The sequence below is a fragment of the Sinocyclocheilus grahami genome, unplaced genomic scaffold (assembly GCF_001515645.1).
Source record: "Sinocyclocheilus grahami isolate Dianchi unplaced genomic scaffold, SAMN03320097.WGS_v1.1 scaffold2780.1, whole genome shotgun sequence".
In the NCBI taxonomy this organism is placed as follows: Eukaryota; Metazoa; Chordata; class Actinopteri; order Cypriniformes; family Cyprinidae; genus Sinocyclocheilus; species Sinocyclocheilus grahami.
In genome coordinates this window covers 11120-31928 of record NW_015507957.1, presented here as the reverse complement: position 1 = coordinate 31928, position 20809 = coordinate 11120, and the positions used below count along the sequence as shown (strand labels likewise).

The 20809-nt window shown below is 40.7% G+C and overlaps 1 protein-coding gene across 1 annotated transcript in view; it reads left to right on the top strand.

Annotated features, from left to right (window-relative positions):
* Positions 1 to 550: 550 nt before the first annotated feature.
* The window catches only part of LOC107575645 (E3 ubiquitin-protein ligase rnf213-alpha-like), a gene marked incomplete at both ends in the record, with an annotated part of 31044 nt that continues 10785 nt past the window's right edge, over positions 551 to 20809 (top strand). The window contains 25 exons of the mRNA XM_016262007.1: positions 551 to 743; positions 871 to 1044; positions 1124 to 1276; positions 1357 to 1958; positions 2048 to 2207; positions 2307 to 2524; positions 2611 to 2745; positions 10194 to 10358; positions 10445 to 11717; positions 11896 to 12077; positions 12171 to 12326; positions 12415 to 16002; positions 16099 to 16223; positions 16305 to 16400; positions 16492 to 16616; positions 16698 to 16829; positions 16916 to 16974; positions 17092 to 17245; positions 17339 to 17474; positions 17583 to 17774; positions 17971 to 18098; positions 19467 to 19624; positions 19735 to 19944; positions 20034 to 20221; positions 20595 to 20715. Of these exons, the coding sequence (XP_016117493.1) occupies positions 551 to 743; positions 871 to 1044; positions 1124 to 1276; positions 1357 to 1958; positions 2048 to 2207; positions 2307 to 2524; positions 2611 to 2745; positions 10194 to 10358; positions 10445 to 11717; positions 11896 to 12077; positions 12171 to 12326; positions 12415 to 16002; positions 16099 to 16223; positions 16305 to 16400; positions 16492 to 16616; positions 16698 to 16829; positions 16916 to 16974; positions 17092 to 17245; positions 17339 to 17474; positions 17583 to 17774; positions 17971 to 18098; positions 19467 to 19624; positions 19735 to 19944; positions 20034 to 20221; positions 20595 to 20715 (8823 nt within the window). The remainder of the gene's footprint in view (positions 744 to 870; positions 1045 to 1123; positions 1277 to 1356; positions 1959 to 2047; positions 2208 to 2306; positions 2525 to 2610; positions 2746 to 10193; positions 10359 to 10444; positions 11718 to 11895; positions 12078 to 12170; positions 12327 to 12414; positions 16003 to 16098; positions 16224 to 16304; positions 16401 to 16491; positions 16617 to 16697; positions 16830 to 16915; positions 16975 to 17091; positions 17246 to 17338; positions 17475 to 17582; positions 17775 to 17970; positions 18099 to 19466; positions 19625 to 19734; positions 19945 to 20033; positions 20222 to 20594; positions 20716 to 20809) is intronic.

The window sequence follows — 20809 nt, the reverse complement described above, 5'->3', positions numbered from 1 at the left end:
ACTTTTCCACGACATTCTAATTTATTGAGATGCACCTGTATACGCCTTGAAACTGTTCAATGGATTCCATTCATGTCTTTCTTTCTGCCTCTGTATTTTTAGACATGGAGTCTTTAGCATATATGAGCTCCTGAAGGATAATCAATTACATTCTCTGAACATGTCATGCCCTTATTTCTAGCCCCTGTATTTAGGGTCCTTATAAGAGTATGTTCCAATCAGTTTTAAATAGTTCACTAGGTTCTAAGCACACTACCGTCCTCTCACACACAGTCAAATATATAATAGTAGATAATAGAATAATTTCTTATGATATTATTGTAGTTATTATATTTAATCAAAATTAATGAATATATTTCACATTCTATCCATTTACAAAATTATTAATCCATTGAGATGGAAATGGATACGGTGTAGAGTTTGCAGTGTTTGAGAAATACATTAATCAATGGTTTGTATGGATTTCACATTATTTTGCCAAAGTTCTATGCCTTTTAATAAGATGGATAGCATGAAAGCAGACACTTACTGTACAGATTTTTTTTAACAGGCTAAATCTGAGTGGCAACTTTTTGAGAGATTCGACAAACTCCGCATAAACTGGAAATTGAAACCGCTTGTATCCACCGTCATTCTGAAGTCCTGGCCAAGAGATGACAAAGGAACCTATCTGAAGGATGAGCAAGTGGTTCTCAAGCATCTTCTGGGCTGGACAGCAGCTAAGAATATCTTTCAGCTTCATGGTATTATATGGATTCCCTCGGCGTAGTGCAAAGCAATCCTATGTTAAATCTCATCACTCTGAGACCGAATGGGTTTTAAAGAAGTATATATAATGTTTAAGCATATGCACTTTTTTGTACTCTGTAGGTGCTGATGAAAAACTGACCAGTCAGCTTTCTGAAGAAGCTAAAGAGAAATTTACCATGGCAATATCATCATTCACAAATATTTTAAACCAACTTGTATCAGGGAAAATAAAAATTAAGCTACTCAACCACATCCTGGAAAACAAGAGTGCTTTCTTTGACTTGCTTAATTTAGGTAAAATACTTTTATATATAAAATGTCTTCCTTTTACATACTGTAATTTGAGGAGTCATGATCTTAATATTTTTTCCAGATTGTTTTTGTGACAATCAACAATACAGAGGCACCAATGCCATGAACAGCCTTCTTGAATGTAGACAAGAGGAGGTGAAGGCTATATATCATGAGAAATCACTGGTGGATGCTCTCATTACAGTGTGCCATAATCTACAGAAGCATCCGAGGGGTATAAGCTTTAGTTTGAACACCTGACAATAAAAGATTGCTTTTATAAAGAGATTTTAATACTACATTTCTATTGTACAGTTGATTTTGAAGGGTTGGAAGACAAATGCCGTAATGACATTGATGAGATGGACCTGGACATGTTTGTGGATGTCCATTTATTAAATCAGATTCCCTCTGCAATAAGAGTAGTCAACTACTTTGAGCTTGAAGATGATGTTCGATCTATGGCAGAGGTCCTAAACACCTTCAAAGACAGCTACATCTTCAGAATGTGTTGGAGGAATGAGGCAACAAAGTTTGCTCAAGATTATGGAGCAGTTTCTTCAGAAGGCGATGCGGTTATCACACCGAAAAAGCTTCACAGTGACATATTTACACCATGCTACAATGCCTACAAAAACATATACACAGGGCTTAAAGATGGCAGCATCACGTTTGAAAATATTGATGTGACATTCAGAGACTACAAGGGAAAATATAAAGAACTGGGAGCAGAAGTTGCAATCATATGCAGACTGGATCACAGTGATGACCGACGTTGGGTCCAGACAAGAGTCCCTCAGATTGAGCAGTACCATGAGCTTTATCTGGCAATACAGTCAGCTGAGGTGGTCATGATGGTCAAAGAGACGCTTTGCCTACAAGGAGACTTTCAAGTCTTGGAGAAGTTGCTTAATACTGTAAGTCATCATATTTTGCCATCATAAGTACATTTTTATCATAGATAAATAAGGAACATGCTTAACCCACAAGGCTGTCTTTCTTTCAGAGACACGTGGATTTTAAAAAGGAGCGTCTTGACAGCATTGATGATGAGTTGGTGCAGGCAAAAATTGTGCTTGTGGAAATCACAGAATCCCGCAGACTGTGCCTTCAGGAGCTCAGCCGCAGAAAGAATTTTGTCACGTGGGTAAAAGAGGTGCTTCAAGGTAAGTAAATGTGTGTTTGAACTGGTATTCATATTGAATGCGATTGTATCATTTTTATGCTCTTTTGTAAGCAAATGTTATTCCTTTTTATCGCTTCAGACATCAATGAGTTGAAAGTATTTGTGGATTTGGCTTCCATCTCTGCCGGAGAGAATGATATGGAAGTGGATCGTGTGGCCTGTTTTCATGATGCAGTCCTTGGCTACTCCTCAATGCTCTATGATTTGAAGCCAGATGCTGACTTCATGCTTTTTAAAGAGACGCTGAAGAATCTATGGAAGGCGCTTGACAATGACCGCAACCTCCCAAAGAAACTGGTGAGAGAATCTGCTAGCTTTAAAAATCTGAAAAAGAAAGCAGGATTTCTCACATTATTGTTCATCAACATTTTCTCTGATTTCAGAGTGACTCTGCAAGACACTTAGAATGGTTGAAGACAGTCAAGGATAGTCATGGGTCAGTGGAGACCTCATCTCTGTCTCTGGCATCAGCTATCAACATGAACGGCATCTACATTATTAGTGCACAAAATCAAAAGGTTTGTAATTACTACATTACTTACACTGATGACGCACAATGAAATTTTGAAATACTCATGACATTTTTTTTGTGCTGTCAAATCGATTCATCGTGATTAATAGCATCCAGAATAAACGTTTGTTTATATATATATGTGTGTATTGTGTATAAACAAACTTTTATTCTGGATGCTATTAATCACGATAACTCACTTTCTTTTAGGCTGTTTAGCCTGTCCATTGTTGGCATTATACTGGAATTGGTAAATGAGCAAAATCAGTGTTGTGCATGAATGAAATTAACCCCCAGTTGCAGTTGCAACTGTGCAAAAGTTATATTTATTTACTATTACTACTAAAATATTTATTTACTGATAGGTATTTACACTGCAATTACAGTTTTATAAACAATGTTATGAGATTAGTGTTTTAAATGTAATTTTTTTTAAATATAGAAATATGAAATATTGTAAAAAATGAAATACCTGTAAGTGGTGGTAAGCCTTAAGTGTGTAACAGAATCATTTATTCACTGATTTGTTCGAACTCTAGTGTTCTGCTTTGTTTGAAATAATTTTTGTTGGTGAAACAATCAAAATTAACAATGCTGCATTTAAAAATATTAAATTAATAGACTCATATAGATTAAATTCATATCTTAAATTTAATTTAGGGGGCATTTCTATTCATTTTTGGTGGCATTTCCATCCTTGCATGATGCTAATTTTCGCCAATGTTAGACTAGCTTATTTGTTAAGCTAAAAGGGGTAGTTCACCCAAAAATGAAAATTAGCCCATGATTTACTCGCCCTCAAGGCATCCTAGGTGTTTATGATTTTCTTCTTTCAGAAGAATACATAGGGTTTGTATGGGTGCTTGAATTCCTTGAAAATGCTTGAATTTTAATGTAGTGTTTTCAAGGTTTGAAAAGTGCTTGGATTTTGGTTAAAGTGCTTGAAAACGATAATAAAAATTATGGTTAAAACGAGAACTAAATACTTGAGTAGCCTGTAAAGTCTGTTATTTTCATGGAAGAGTCTGTGCTTTCGAGCCATATAAAAGGTAAACAAAAATGCTTCTGGTCAGTTAAACTAAATCTTTTAAGACATAAAGTAAAATGTGAAAATAAATTAAAGGTATTTATTGCGGCATACATTTAGAAATGCTCACAATGCATCAACGATTTATTTGTGTGCGTTTTCCCCCCAGCGTTATAACAAATCACCAACGTTTGTGTTGAGTGCATGTATGCAATGGCCATGCAGAGGCATTTAGATTAGACTCACCACACCAGGAAAAATCCGTGAAATGCTACAGTTGTGTTCAGTTCATGCGCTCACTGAATGCATTCTGCACTCTCTCAAATACTGTCATCATAAACAACATGATGCATTACATCGTGCAGATACTATGTAAACAAGAAATTCATTTTGCGGTTTAGACAGTGAGCTTGTGCTAGATTGAAACGTTTGTTGCTCGTTTTCTGTATGTTTTAATCGCAAATTGAATAACCATTTTGTTTTTCATAGCCTTCTACTAAAATAACCCATGTGAAGAAAGTCATGAATATGACATGTCGTTTCCCCCCACACAAAAACGTAATCGACATTAATTGTCATTGTCACATCAACTTAAAAACTTAAATGCCTTAAACGGTACAAGAAAAGACTTCTATTATAATTTCAAGAGGTCTAAAATTTGAGGACGGAAAGACAAGAATCATGATATTGTCAGGGGAAAACACGGATTCAATTGCAGGTTCAACTCAAAAGTTTATTAAAGTCTCAAACACAAAACACGGCTAGGGCAGAAGGCCAGGTGCCGTAATCCAGGGTGGAGGATGTAGACAGGAAGAGGGGGCAGTCCAAACGAGCATCCAGACACTCCACAAGGCAGAGAGGGAAAGGCGTGGAGAGATCAGCGCACAGAGTCCCAGCGTCAGTGCTGACGCAACGTCAGAGTGGGGAGTTCCCTGTTGAGGGACACAAAAAACACAACAGGACACAGCACGACTAAACCAAAAGTAGGTCACGAGCGAAGTGTAGCGTGTACACACAACAACGGTCTGACACAAGACCACACATGAGGGGAACTAAAATAGAGGGAGAAATTAGGGACTAACTAGTCACAGGTGTGACCGCAGCTAACCTAGTAATAAGATAATGATGGGAAGGGGAACCGCTGAGGCAACGAGCACATGGCGAACTGTCAAAACAAGACAAGACAAGACCAACAACCTGCCGATCAGACCGAAGTCATGACAGTACCTCCCCTCCCAGGAACGCCACCTGGCGCACCCAGGAGGGGCTCACCTCGTCGCAGACGGAAGAACCAACAGGACTAAGAGGGGACTGAAACACAGGCTCAACCCTGGACACATGAAAAACAGGGTGAACCCGACCAAGCATGTGAGGAAGCTTGAGCTGCACTGCCACCGGATTCAGAACCTTTGTGATGCGATATGGCCCAATGAACCTGGGTGCCAGCTTACGAGAAGGCACCCGGAGAGGCAGGTCCTTGGTGGAAAGCCATACCTTCTGACCACACACGTACTGAGGAGCAGGAGTCCTGTGACGATCAGCCGCTGCTTTGGTCCGTCTGGAAGTCCGGGCCAAGACCTCCTTAGCCCTCCTCCAGGTGTGACGGCACTGACGGACGAAGACCAAGGCAGACGGGACCGCAGCTTCGGGTTCCTGAGCAGGGAAAAGAGGTGGTTGATAATCCATGGAACAGTGAAAGGGAGACATACCTGTGGATGCTACAGGAAGGGAATTGTGGAAATATTCGACCCACGGTAGCTGCTGACTCCAGGAGTTCGGACTATGTGATGCCAGGCAGCGGAGAGCTCTCTCGAGATCCTTGTTGGCTCTCTCGGATTGCCCATTGGTCTGAGGGTGAAAACCAGAAGACAGACTCGTTGAGGCCCCGATCTGTCTACAGAACTCTTTCCAAAACCGGGAAACAAATTGTGGTTCTCTGTCGGAGACCACATCCACCGGAAGACCATGAATCCGGAAGACGTGGTCCACCACGTCTCCTTGGCAGAGGGGAGTTTGGGCAAGGGAATAAAATGGGCTGTTTTGGAGAAGTGATCCACCACGTCAGGATCACAGTGTTGCCTCTCGATGGGGGAAGGCCAGAGACAAAATCAAGGGCCAGGTGTGACCAAGGATGAGAGGGAATGGGCAAAGGCTGCAACAGACCAACAGGAGACTGGTTAGAAGTCTTATTCTGAGCACTCACCGAGCAAGCCAACACAAACTGCCTGACGTCCTGGGCCATGGATGGCCACCAAAATCGCTGACGGATGGCGGCCAGCGATCTCCGAACCCCTGGATGACAGGTTACCCAGGATTTGTGACCCCACCGGAGAATCTCAGGACGCAGCGCAGCCTGGACAAACAACCGACCCTCCGGAACATCCCCTCGGGACCATGGCCACTCGGCTTTGGCTCTTACCTGAGCAGGATCAGCTTTGATCCCCTCCGCTGAAATGATATGCCCCAAGAACGAAACTGATTTGGCGTGGAAAACACTTCTCCGCCTTGACAAAGCTGGTTCTCCAGCAGCCGTTGTAGCACCTGACTAACATGTTGAGTGTTTACCTGCAAGGAGGAAGAGAAGATGAGGATATCATTGAGGTACACAAAGACAAATCTGTTTACCATGTACACATCATTGATCAGGGCCTGGAAGACAGCTGGGGCATTAGTAAGCCCAAAGGGTAAGACCCTGTATTCAAAGTGTCCCGTAGGGGTATTGAAGGTTGTCTTCCACTCATCCCCCTCACGAATATGGACCAAATGGTAGGCATTACGGAGGTCTAATTTAGTGAAGACCTTGGCTTCCTGTAACAATTCAAAAGCAGATGACATCAGAGGCAGAGGATACCTGTTTCTTATGGTGATGTCATTAAGACCCCGATAATCAATGCAAGGTCGAAGGGAGCCATTCTTCTTCACGAAGAAGAACCCAGCTCCAGCAGGTGAGGAAGAGGGACTGATGAGGCCGGCATTTAAGGATTCCTTAATATACTTGTTAATGGCCTCTCTTTCAGGACCAGACAGGGAGTACAGATGCCCTTTAGGTGGAGAAGTGCCTGGGTGGAGGTCGATGGCACGAGTCAAAATCACGAGGCAGATCGTGAGTGACAATTTCATCTTGAATCTCATCGTCTAGCCCCTCCCGAAACCTCGCATGCAAGGCAGCTTCATTCCAGGCACGCGGGTGGCCACCAGGCTTCTAAACTGGATGGAATAGTCAGTGATTGGGCGACCACCCTGATTCAACCGCGCCAGCTGAGAGGCTGCCTCGTCACCCTGAGCAGACCGGTCAAACAGCTTAATCATTTTGGCTCGGAAATCCTCAAACGTGGCACAGAATGGGGCCCAATCACGGGCCCTCCCTTTCAGGAGGGTGATCACGAATGCCACCTGAGACTCCTCCGTGATGTAACGGTGGGGCTGGAGTTGTGAAGACCATGGAGTACTCGGACAGGAAGGCCCGGCACGAATTAGGATCTCCGATGTAGGTTGGAGGACTGTTGGCGTGGGTTTCTGGCTCAGCCTGAGGTAGAGAACGGACGAGAGAGGCAGCAGATCGGCTGGCCAGGGCCTCCTGCTGGAGTTCCTGCACCCTGATATTGAGTTCGGCTACCTGGGCTACCAGGAGGTCAACTTCCCTTGAGGTGACTGTTAACTGGGTGGAATGCTGGCCAAGGAGAATGCCCTGTTGTGTCACAGTGGTTCTGACTTGTTCTGCTCCTGCTGAATCCATTTCTGGTCAGACCGGTCTGTCAGGGAAAAACACAGATTCAATTGCAGGTTCAACTCAAAAGTTTATTAAAGTCTCAAACACGGCTAGGGCAGAAGGCCAGGAGCCGTAATCCAGGGTGGAGGATGTAGACAGGAAGAGGGGGGCAGTCCAAACGAGCATCCAGAGACTCCACAAGGCAGAGAGGGAAAGGCGTGGAGAGATCAGCGCACAGAATCCCAGCATCAGTGCTGATGCAACGTCAGAGTGGGGAGTTCCCTGTTGAGCACGCAGAGAAGGGCCGGGGTACAGAAGCCTAATACACGGCTCAGGTAACACCAGGGCAGGAACTGAGGAACAGAGATCTGGAGAAATGAGAGGCAAGAAAGGAAGTCAAAACAGCAGGGATTAAACTGCACTTGGAACCTAAGAAAAACACAACAGGACACAGCATGACTAAACCAAAAGTAGGTCACGAGCGAAGTATAGCATGTACACACAACAACGGTCTGACACATGACTACACATGAGGGGAATTAAAATAGAGGGAGAAATTAGGGACTAACTAGTCACAGGTGTGACGGCAGCTAACGTAGTAATAAGATAATGATGGGAAGGGGAACCGCTGTGGCAACGAGCACATGGCGAACTGTCAAAACAAAACCCACGTGCTCCCGACAACAACCACAAACACAGACAAGACAAGACCAACAACCTGCCGACCAGACTGAAGTCATGACAGATATGGCTTAATGTAACGATTAACTTCATAAGGGTATGATTTCATTGAATAAACAAACAAAACAAAGTCAAAACGTGGCGCAGGTTTTTTTGATATGAAATTATCTCTGAAGGGAACAGCCTGCCCTCAGAAGTTTTGATGACATTTTCATTTCATCTTGCCTATGTGTAATGTCTGATAATGTAGCGTTAACGAGCACAGTTCTGCTTTTTGTACAGTCGTTACCAGGCAAACAGTTGTTGTTCCGTTCCAAATGCGCCACCTGCTGGCAATTTGCTATTTTTGTTCAGAACAAATAAAAGGTGCCTTCAATAATCCAAGCGATTAACAAAGCAAGATGTGTGTGTTTTAATTTAAGATAATCATTTATACTTTTGACTAATCCCTTTTCTTAAAAAATAGTTTAAAGGCTAAAATGTGAGGTTTATTACTAATGAAAAAACTGTTTTTGAACTGCAAATCATGTTTTTTACTGTCATTTTATGGTACCAGTCATTAATATATTACCATCATAGACATTGCCCTACCCCACTCATATAATATTCAATTTATTTGTGCAGGTCTTAAAAAGCCTTACATTTTATTTTTTTAAATCCTGCAGATACCCTGTAAATTCTTTCTTTTATTAAATTTTGTAATTTATATCCTGTATGTTGGATATTTATATTAGGCAATGCAATCCAGACAGGTGGTTTTTAATAGAACAATAACATCTGATTTAAAGTGAAGAACGTGAAGTATGTATGGAAACATGTATTTTTCCACAGTTGTAAAGTGCTGGAAAAGCTTGAAAATGCACCTTGAAAGTGCTTGAATTTTACTTTGGAAAAGGTGTAAGAACCCTGAATACAGTTGGAGTTATATAAACAAATGTCCTGGCTCTTCCAAGCTTTATAATGGCAGTGGGTTTTTTGTTCAACAGTCCAAAAGAAGTCCAATAAAGCGCATCCATCCATAATAAAAAAGTGCCTCACACGGCTCCGGGGGGTAAATAAAGGTGTCCTGTAGCGAATAAATGCATTTTTATATGAAAAATGTCTATATTTAAAACATTATAAACACTTTTCTCTAACTTCGGCTAACTGTTGTGCGTGAAAGCCGTTCCGGGCAGATGACATAGGACGTATGCGTCATGAATGCACCGGTGAGAAGTGACGAACACGGAAACGCAGAGGACAGAGCAAAACAAAACACCGGTCATGAATTAGAAGTGCAAAACGAGGATTTGTAAAAAAAAAAAATGTCGGAGGATTTCAATATAAGCCAAGAGGAGACATTACATTATCGCCTAAAAAACTCTTAAAACTACATTCCGGTTGAAGCTCTGTTATCACTTGAATATTACACTCTTCTCAGTCAGACTAATTTGTCAACTTGTTTGATCAAGTCTTTGAACTAAATCAACTCAAAAGAGTGATTCATTTGCGAATGGGTCATTGCTCATGCCCTAGAAAAAAAAGAGACAGTGCGCTTGGAATTAACTATGCGTTTATTGACTTGTATTATGTTATAATTAATAAACAAGAGGAAGATCACCCAGTGTAACAAAGTATCAGTACAGATTTATTGTTAATACTTATTTTAGTTTTAATAGTAAACCTCTAATAGCATATTTCAGCTACATAAAATATCAGATATTGAATAACGAAGGACTGCATAACATGTTGAAATACATGCTATTTTATTAGCAAATTATTAAATGTAAATTTAATTGTAACATATTTAAGCATACAAATATTTTGTAAATCCATGTATTGAACTGGCTACCACTTTTAATTCTCTGATGCAAAGTAAACCACCTTTATGTTATGATAATATAGCATATGATTCAATTATATAAATAATGCTTATACATAAAACAATAATAGATTAGTACAATGCGTATTTTTAGTTCTGTCAATTCTGTTAAAATACTATATTTGATGCAGATAATACTTTGGAAATATCAACCCTTGATTATTGCTTTTTTTTCAGTTGTGCTTGGAAGATATTCTGAAGTTACATATTATGGAAGAGCACGATGAGGGCTGTGAGACACGCATTTATTCTTTTGAAGACCTCAGGGAACTTCAGAATAAATTAATGCTAATGTCGGGCAAAGGAGATCAGGGCCAGCGTGAAGTCAATCGATTTGCAGAGGTGACTTTACAACTTTTATCTTTTTTATTCCGCTGTCTTTCACCATGGTTGTTGTAATTGTACCTGAACTTCTTTCCTGTTTCCAGGTCTTTGCTAGTGTACAGAGGTTGGCCTGTGCGTTTATTGATTTGTTTGTTGCTGGAAATCCATTGTTCAGACACTGGAAGGCAAAGGTCAACTGTAATAGTAAAGAAGAATGCATTATTATGGACCTCGATTTAGGAAGTGTTGTTAGTGTCATGATTGAAGGTGATGTCACAGAACAGTTGCCGGAAGTCTGCCGGAAAATGGAGAGCTGTTTATGCTTCTGGAAGGCTTTTATGGATAAGCAGAGATCTCAGCATTATTACTTAAACTATTTTACGTCAGAACAGGTGGTCTACCTGTGCAGCCAGCTCACCCAGAAAAACGACACTGAATTGAAAGATCAAGTTCTTATGATGCTCTCCTTTATCAAACCTAATTGGTCCTTTTCAGATGTGACACAAGCTTGGCACAGGCTTCAGTATGAAGTAATTAAGAAGGACCTTAGGCAAAATGATGACTTAGAATTTCAAACGTTCGCAGAAGTTCCCAGCATGATTAAACATGATTTGAATACTGATGAGCCATGTGCATTGTTTGACAACTTGGCAAGTCAGCTGAGGCATGCTAATGGGTCAGAAAAGCTAGATGTGATTTGGAATGCTTACATGCGAGACATGAACAACTTCCTGCCAGACTGCCTTGACGTCAGAAGCCTTGGATATCTTCTTGAAATGTTAGCCAACAGCCCCAGTCAATATGAGAGTGATTCCAAACAGGATGAGAAAACAAGTAATATTCAGAGAGAACTGCCAAATGGAATGGCTACTGGAAAACCAAATCTGATAATCTGCCCTTCTGAAGAAATTCTAATAACATGTATTTCAATGTACATGAGAAGCAGAAAAGAGCCTCTACCAACCTATGATGAAGTACTTCTCTGTAGCGCTTCCACTCCATATGAAGAAGTGGAGCTTTTCCTCAGGCGTTGTCTCTCTGATGGCTATAGGGGAAAGAAAATATACACAATGCTCTATGTGGACCAACTTACCTATGAAGTGAGCTACAAAGTGGAGCAGTTTTTTCACCAGCAAAATGCACAAAGCAGAAATGATTACAGACTGGTGTTGGTCTGCAGCTCTAATAAGGAACATGCATACCTTCCCTCTGCTTTTAGTCAGTTTAGATTGCACTTGGTTCCCCAAGAACCTATGATCAATATTCAGCAATACCTTGTTAGGCATTTTACAGTCCCAGCTGACATATCCAGTGCTGCTGCTGTGTTCAAAGACAGACAGTTTGTGGGAGTTGTATTCTCTGAAAGGTCAGGAGTCGGTGAGTATAAATTCAATACAATGGATTTTAGTTAGTTTTCAGATTCAGAATTCTTATTAGTTGACCAAATAAAATAAAATAAAAATAAATAAATGCATGAAAACTTTGTTTTCTGTGTGTATGAATATTTTTGCACTGCAATTTGGCAAATAAGCTAAATCTCTGTTGTGTGTTCTAGGGAAATCACTTTACGTTAAACGAATGCATGAGAAATTAAAAACGATCACCGATAAGCCTACACAGCTGAAGTGCATCAGGTTAACTGAGCCGAGAGTTGATGAAAATATCATCCTTAAGTCCTTGCTCAACAACTTCAAGAAACGGGAACTTTCAGTTTATCATTTTGACATCACCACCATGGTAGCTACCTGTATTTACTGTTTTTGATCAATGTGATGAACAAATGGAATGACATTTTGTGGCTGTTTTTCATTATTGTTTCTGTACTTACAGGTGAAGACAGGACTTCATGAATTTCTGTTTAGGCTATTGATTCTTGGTTACCTCATAGACTCGGAAGGAAATATGTGGAAAAGGAATAATGAGCACCTGTATGTAATTGAGATACTAAGACCAGATTGCAGCACATCACAACGTGACAGAAAAACTGTAAGTAAATATAAATTACTTAATTAAATCATGTAGGATTTTTTTGCATGCAAATTCCTTGATGAATCTATTTGCCTTTTTATGATAGGGTGCTTTCATGGATGTGTTTCAAAGTGTTTACTGCCGTCCACCTAAAGAGGTCCTTGAGCTAGAAATGAGAATCCAGGAAGATCCGTCATTAGTAGAGGGTGATGATCCCCTCATGGATGACCAAGAGTTCCAAAGTGAGGCCTACCAGCGGCCCTATCAGTACCTGCAACGTTTCTACAATGGTATTAATTTGGATACCTTCAGGTACCAAGGAGTTGAGGGCACTCATGTTGAATGCCTTCAGATGTTGTTTGTGTACTGCGGCATCGTAGACCCGTCTTGGGCAGAGTTGCAGAATTTTGCTTGGTTCCTAAACTTACAACTTAGGGATTGTGAGAACTCCGTTTTCTGCGATGTTTCTGTTATAGGTGACATTTTGTTGGGATTTAAAAAATTTGTTGTTGATTTCATGATTCTCATGGCAAAGGATTTTGCCACTCCTTCACTTAGCATCTCTGACCAGAGTCCAGGAAGACCACAAAATGACCTTTCTTCAGCCAATGAAGAGGATCTGGCTCCCTTTAGGATAAGAAAACGATGGGAGTCAGAACCACATCCATATATTTTCTTCAATGATGACCATGAGTCCATGACATTCATTGGCTTTCATCTTCAGCCAAATGCACAGAAAAGGATTGATGCTATTGATCCATTAACAAAAAGAGTGATCAAGCAGAACATCATGACCAGAGAGCTCTATGAGGGCCTCAAACTACAGAGAGTTCCTTTTAATATTGATTTTGACCAGCTTCCACGACATGAGAAAATTGAGAGACTTTCCAGAGTGTTGGGAATACAGTCTCCCACTGACCCAGATGAAACATATGAGCTTACCACAGACAACATGTTGAAAATTCTGGCAATTCGCATGCGCTTTCGCTGCGGGATTCCCGTTATAATCATGGGTGAGACCGGATGTGGGAAGACCAGACTAATCAAATTCCTTTGTGAGGTGCATAGAGGTGGAATTGCCACTGACAATATAAAATTAGTCAAGGTTCATGGGGGGACAAGTTCAGACATGATTTACACCAAAGTGAGAGAAGCAGAGGACATGGCGTTAAGAAACAAGCAGAACTCTGGATTAGACTCTGTTTTGTTTTTTGATGAAGCAAACACAACGGAGGCCATTAGCAGCATTAAGGAAGTCCTCTGTGACAACACTGCTATGGGACAGAATTTGACAGATGACACTGGCTTGCAAATCATTGCCGCTTGCAACCCATACAGAAAACACACAGACATAATGATCAAGAGATTGGAGTCAGCTGGTTTGGGATACAGAGTTCGTGCTGAGGAAACAGATCAAAAACTTGGATCCATTCCACTTCGCCAGCTAGTGTACAGAGTGCAGGCCTTACCACCTAGTATGATTCCACTAGTTTGGGACTTTGGACAGCTCAATGACCATACTGAAAAAATGTACATCAAGCAAATAGTCGAAAGGGTAGCTGAAACCCATTCCATTGATTCAGACTACATCACAACCATTACAAATGTTCTGTCAGCCTCACAGAAGTATATGCGAACAAGACAGGATGAATGTAGTTTTGTGAGCCTTAGGGATGTGGAGCGCTGCATGCAAGTTTTAGGCTGGTTCTACAAAAACCTCCCAATGTTACTCTCAGAGCTTGCCCAGTTTGAAAGTAATCAGAGAGCAGAGAGAAACTGTCAACATCAGAGGGATATTGATGAAAGAAACCCAATTCTTTGGTCGTTAATTATGGCTGTTGGTGTATGTTACCATGCCTGCTTGGAGGATAAAGAGAAATACAGAAAAAAAATTTGCGGGTACCTTCCAAAGACTTACAGCCCAATGAAAGTGATGCAAGAGATCTCCGTTATTCAGGGTCTTTTTTTGAGTGGTGTTCCGTTGGGTGAAACCATTGCCCGAAACAATGCCTTGAAGGAAAATGTCTTCATGATGGTGATTTGCATTGAATTACGAATACCTCTCTTTTTGGTTGGAAAACCTGGAAGCTCCAAGTCCTTGTCTAAAACTCTGGTTGCAGATGGCATGCAAGGCCAAGCAGCCCATTCTGATCTGTTTAGAAAACTGAAGCAAATTCATCTAGTTTCCTTCCAGTGCAGTCCTCATTCTACACCAGATGGGATTATCAATACATTCAAGCAATGTGCCCGTTTTCAGGAAGGCAAGAATCTATCAGAGTATGTCTCAGTGGTAGTTCTAGATGAGATAGGCTTGGCTGAGGATTCCCAGAAAATGCCTCTGAAAACTTTACATCCTTTGCTGGAAGAGGGATGCATAGATGATCAGCCGGTACCACACAAGAAGGTGGGATTCATCGGTATCTCGAACTGGGCTTTGGACCCAGCCAAAATGAATAGAGGGATATTTGTTTCACGTGGTGATCCTGATGAAAAGGAGTTGATTGAGAGTGCAAAAGGAATATGTTCCTCGGATGCCATGATCCTTGAAAGGGTGAGAGATTACTTTCAGCCATTTGCCCGTGCTTACCTGAACATCTGTAAAAAACAGGGAAAAGGTTTTTTTGGCCTGAGAGACTATTACAGCTTGATAAAGATGATGTTCACTGTTGCCAAAGCTAATGATCAGAAACCTACTGCAGAACAGATTGTGAGAGCTGTGCTGAGGAACTTCAGTGGCAAGGATAATGTGGATGCTGTTGCAGTTTTCACCAGCAAACTAAATATCAAACCCAAACTTGAGAATGTCAGTACCATTGAGCTTGTAAGAGAGAACATCACAGCCATTGGTCAAGATGAGGAATGCAGATACCTGCTGGTTCTGACCAAAAACTATGCAGCCCTTCAAATTCTTCAGCATATGTTTTTTTCAGACCTGTGCCAACCAGAGATTATCTTTGGTTCAAGCTTTCCAAAAGACCAGGAGTATACTCAGATATGCCGCAACATTAACCGTGTGAAGATCTGTATGGAAACTGGACAAACCATTGTGCTTCTGAACCTGCAGAACTTGTACGAAAGTTTGTATGATGCTCTTAACCAATATTATGTTTGGCTTGGAGGTCAGAAATATGTGGATTTGGGGCTTGGAACTCACAGAGTCAAATGCAGAGTGCACAGAGATTTCAGACTCATTGTCATTGAGGAGAAGGATGTTGTATACAAGCAGTTTCCCATTCCATTGATCAACAGGTTGGAGAAACATTATCTTGACATCAATACCATACTAAAAAGTGAGCAAAAGGACCTTGCTGATAAGCTGAAGCAGTGGGTTGCATGCTTCATTGCAGCTAAAAGCAATCACTCAATTGCTCCCCAAGTATGCTGCTACCGTCCTGCTGATGCTTTCGTTGGCTACCACTCTGACACCTGTGCCTCTGTTGTCCTGCAAGTTACAGAGCAGCTCAAAGGGCAAATTTCAGATGATTCGAAGAGGATTTTAGATGAGGCTAAATTGATCCTTTTGAACTGTGCTACACCAGATGCAGTGGTTAGGCTAGACTGCACTTCACTCCCCAAAGTAGAAACTGAGCAGTTGTCAAGGGTGTACTTTGAAGACCAGAAGCATAGCTCACTTGCTGACTTCATCCTTTCTCAAATTCAGCAAGCAGGGCCTAGCCATGCCTTTTTCACAGAGGTAAACATATTGTATTTAAAAAATTGAGTATTTAACATTTATGTCTTTGCAAGTTGTGCACAAAGTTGTTTCTTGATATCTTTTTTTATCCTGTAGGTAACTACATTCTCAAGACTTCTGACCGCAACAGAAACTGAACAGCTACAGGACATAGTTCAAAACATTGAGCTCCTCTCATTACAGCAGTTTGACATGGAAAACTCATTCCTCAAGACAATCAGGTATTGTGCTCAAAACATCACATCATATTACAACAACAAAAGCATATTTATTATTAATTTAATTACATTTTCTGTGTACAGGAATTATTTGGAAAACACCACTGGAGATAAGATACTTATCATCCAAACCAATTTTAATGAAAGCACCCAAAGTTTAAATTTCATTGCATCTGCTAAGTAAGTTAAATGTGTTTCGTGGCCCAATTTACTTGTTCACTTCTTTACTTGTTAAATCCAATGAAATCAGCATTATTTTATATATTTCCAGATATTCTTCTCTCAATGAAATCAACAAATTCAGGGATTCAGAGTCCAATGGAAAGATTTTTGTGTACTTCATCACTAAGCTACCCAGAATGGATGGTGGAACTTCCTATATTGGATTTCATGGTGGTAAGACAACTGATTATTTGCATCACTGACCAACATTATGTTTGTTTTAGACAAAATCTCAATAAAGATTCATCTTTTAAGGCCCTTGGAGGTCAGTCCACATTGATGACCTGAGGACATCGAAAGACATTATCTCTGATATAAAAGCCTTGCAGTGTCTGACCATCAGCCAGTTGTTTGAAGATAAATCAGAGAAAACAGATGAGCCTGAAGGTGATGTTGATTTATTTTCAGAATATTGAGAGTTGTCTTTAAAGGAGTGATCAGTGTTTTCAAATTCAATATTTGGTTGTTTGCAGCTATGGAGGTTGAAGACATGCATACAGAAGAAGAGAAGATGGAACTCGAAGACAATACTGTGGGTCGCAACCTCAACAAACGCAATATATTTTAAGTATATTTTTGATACTGTTGTCACCCTGTTGAGTTATAGTAATAAGCTTCAGAATATAATTTTGTTTCTGATGCTCTATAGGGCTGGGAGAATGTTTTAGACACCAACGTGTTGGTTCGTAGCTGTGTTCAGAGTGCAGTTGGCATGCTAAGAGATCAGACAGAGGCAGGTACCCGCAGCACCAAGAGAGTAGAGATTCTTCTAATGCTCTTGGATGACAATGAGAGTCTACAAGGTGAGACTTATCACTCTTTCTGTTAGTTTTTTTATAGTCTTGATTTGCCAACTTACATGTGGTCACTGAAATTTACATATTTATGTTCCCCAGCTGAATTTATCAAAGCTTTAAAGAAACGGCTTCATTCTCTATTGATGGCTCACGATCAAAACACAATCTCTGGCAAGAGTTGGGTCTCCAAGGAAGCACTAAATATTGATGCATTGCAAGAGGGGGGGACTTTTAGGTAAGTGTATGAGAGAAGCTGTAATGTGCATAAAGGTCTTGAATTGTATCTTTGTGAAACTATACACTATACTTAAAACCACTCTACTTGTTCATTTCTGTATTTTAGACATGCTCTTTGGAGACGAGTTCAAGCAGTAGTAACTCCATTTTTGGCACAGCTTGTTTCAATTATTGACCGTGACTGCAATCTAGACCTCTTGCTGGATAGAAACGCTGATGAATCCTTGAGGAAATTGTGGCTGGAAATTTTTGGAGATGTCAAGTTACTGAATGTTCCTTACACAAGCCTAGACAACAAGTGTGTAATTATTTGATTTCAAGATGAACTGTGCAAGCCTTTGGGCCCAAAACACATTAATGCTTCTAGCTACAAGCTTGATTTTTGATCATTCCACAATGTGTAGCAGTTCACAATGCAATGCAAATCTGCATACATTTCTTGACTTTAAAGTAATGTCGTTGTAACTAAAAACAAAACATTTGGTCTTTAACAGCTCAGAGAAGACAATCTTGGTTCAAAACTACATTGCAGTTGACAGCAATGTGGGTTGCACCATGCCTTTCAGCTGGAGAATTAAAGATCATCTAGAGGAACTCTGGGTACATGCTTTTCAGCAAGAAGGTATATTTACTTAACTGCTATCGTTGCTGTTTGTTGTTGTTGTTTCAGCAATCACACTTAAATCAGTGTGCTTTGTTCTCTTGTGACTTGTGACAGTTATTGCTGCTTTTTAGAGCAGACGGACCCGACTTATTTATGCCCCTAGGGCTGGGCATTGGGCCTGTTTTAGGCTTCTACTCATTTTTATATTTTAGACATCCATCAATTATGGTGATGAAAAAGATTTGTCGCGCTGGTGGAAACAACACGAGACCGTGCTACCGCGACTGTCAAAACCGGCTCGGACGGTGTTTCCCCACCAGCAGCAGCGGCAGCGAGCGTGCCGTCAATGCAGCTGGAAGAGTTTCGTGTTCAAACGCATGCAGTAGGCTAAAGCTTGCCACAAAGCCCCAACAAAAGTAATTAGAAAAAAGTTGACGATGCTGACTCGCCATCTCCTCATTGGACGTGCCTTTAGAGAGAAATGCATCTTTACAGATTACATAATGAAAGAGTTTTTTAGATGTGAATTATTTTGTTTTGAAGTAGTAATTTAAAGCTTTCTATTAATATATTTATCATGTCTGTGAGGCAAGTATTCGCTGAGTTTCAGTTCATCATTGTGAAGCGTGCTCCTGCTCAAGACAGAGACGGCAGAAAGCCAAATTTTACAAAAGCACGTTTTGTTGATCTTGCGAGTGCACACAAATAAAAGTAGACCCTTTACAGTTCCGAATGACATATTACTCTCTTTATGAGCAAAAATGACGGCATATTTTAAGTTTTTTCCACTGTTAATAAGAAAAAATGCAAGTGATCGCGCTGGCTCCTTCATGTCCTGCAAAGCACGCTTTAGCTTCCACTCTCCACACAAACGATTGCATACGTGCCTAATAGCGCACTTTTATTTAGGTTAAATGTTTAAACTAGCATTGAAATAAGCTTGAAGTGTTTTTTAAGTCGTGATCAGTTGAGAAGGCTAAATTGATCAAACATATGATCAACTCACTGCCTGTCGCTGGTCACTCAGTCGTTACTTTAAAAAAGAAAAACTTGAATTTACCAACAAAATAAATATGTTTCAAACATATTTCTAAATTAACTTAATAAAAAAACTAAAATAAATATAACCACTTTGCCATTAAAAACAAAACTGAACTATTGTAATGGCTGCAACAGCAGCTGTATATTGCGGAAGAGAGAGAGAAAAATACACGGGCTCCAGTCGGACTCGGGCCAAGAATTCCGATAAGTTCTTGGTCAAGGGTTGGTTTAGGGCCTGAACGTCTTGGGCTAGGGCCTATATTTTAGGCCCGTGCAGGCCTCTACTGTTTTTTTTGACAGTTCTAGGAAAAACAAACAATAAATGTCCATGCATTTCTTCAACAGGACACTCTCTAGATCAATTTGAAGAGTTTTTTTGGAAGATCCCCTTGGGCGGGTACATCTCTGAAGCAACCCAAGAGATGCAGATGGAATTTTTCCACAGGTATCTCCAGGATTTCATCTCCATGACCATGAAAGTAACATCAGTGGTGAATCTCGAGGTGAGAGTCAGACTCTTTCAGAGATACAATTCTATACATCATCTGCACGTCCAAGCACATATACTTGTCTATGTGTTGATATGTTTGTATATCTGTTTTTTATTTTTTAGCTCTTATGTGGAGCCCTTACTTGTGGTGTAAATGAGCTTAAGGGTAGTCAGGAAATCCATGAGAGTGAAGTTATTTCTCTGCCGTGGGTTCATGCTGCCTACCATCGCTTCAAGAACCGAATACAGAACGTCTACAGGATGATCAGTATAGAGCCTCAGATTGCTCAGAGGCTTCTAGATAACACATGTGCCAGAGAAGGAACAGAACTGGTAAGTGCTTGCATAATTTGTATTACATGGATCGGATGTGCATGTTTTACTTTGGTTACTTCTCTCTTGACAGTCTTTCTGTTTCTCAGGTGTTAGATGTGTACACTGCATTGGCCTGTATTGAATGCCTGGAGCCCCAGGCTCTAGATGAAGATGGTCAAAGTCTGGCCTGGCTTAGACGTGTTAAAAAGCTACAGGTGCCAATTGAGCTGGTCTGCTGTGAGGAGAGCCTTCGCCACTATGGAGAGAAAAGCAACCGGATTGTCACTCACATCCAGTGAGCTATGAGCTCTAAAATATATTGTCCTATGGGAAACGTTATTTGTACATGTTCTTTGTATGTTGTGTTACATTCCTACATGATAGCACCTACAGTTTTGGAAAAGAAGCCATTCTTCAGTCTGTTTGTGTTGGAATTGGCTTTATACCTCTTTGGATACTGTAAATCAGTGGTTATCGACCTTTTTGATTCCAAATTCCCCCATTATCTACAACAATTTTCATTTTTATAGGTTGACTGACCTATTAATCACTACCTATAAATACATGTAAAAGCCCCCTTTCCCTGGTAGAGAGCCAGTGCTTTATATTGTATTGCACTGATATAATTATTTACAGTTCAGTTAATGAATACATTTTCTTTACTTTAGACATGGCTGGCGTCGCATATACTCTCTGGCCTTGTTTGTGCAGCACATGCTATTGGGTGTCGAGGATGTGCATTCGAACCTCAGGCCACTGGTTCTTGACCACACACGACGCCTAGCACAAGTGAGTCAGCTTTCAGTCCTTACTTGAAAATAGCTTCTTAAACAATTTCATTTCTGCTTATCGATACTCGTCTCTTCGCTGAAGGTCCTGGAGC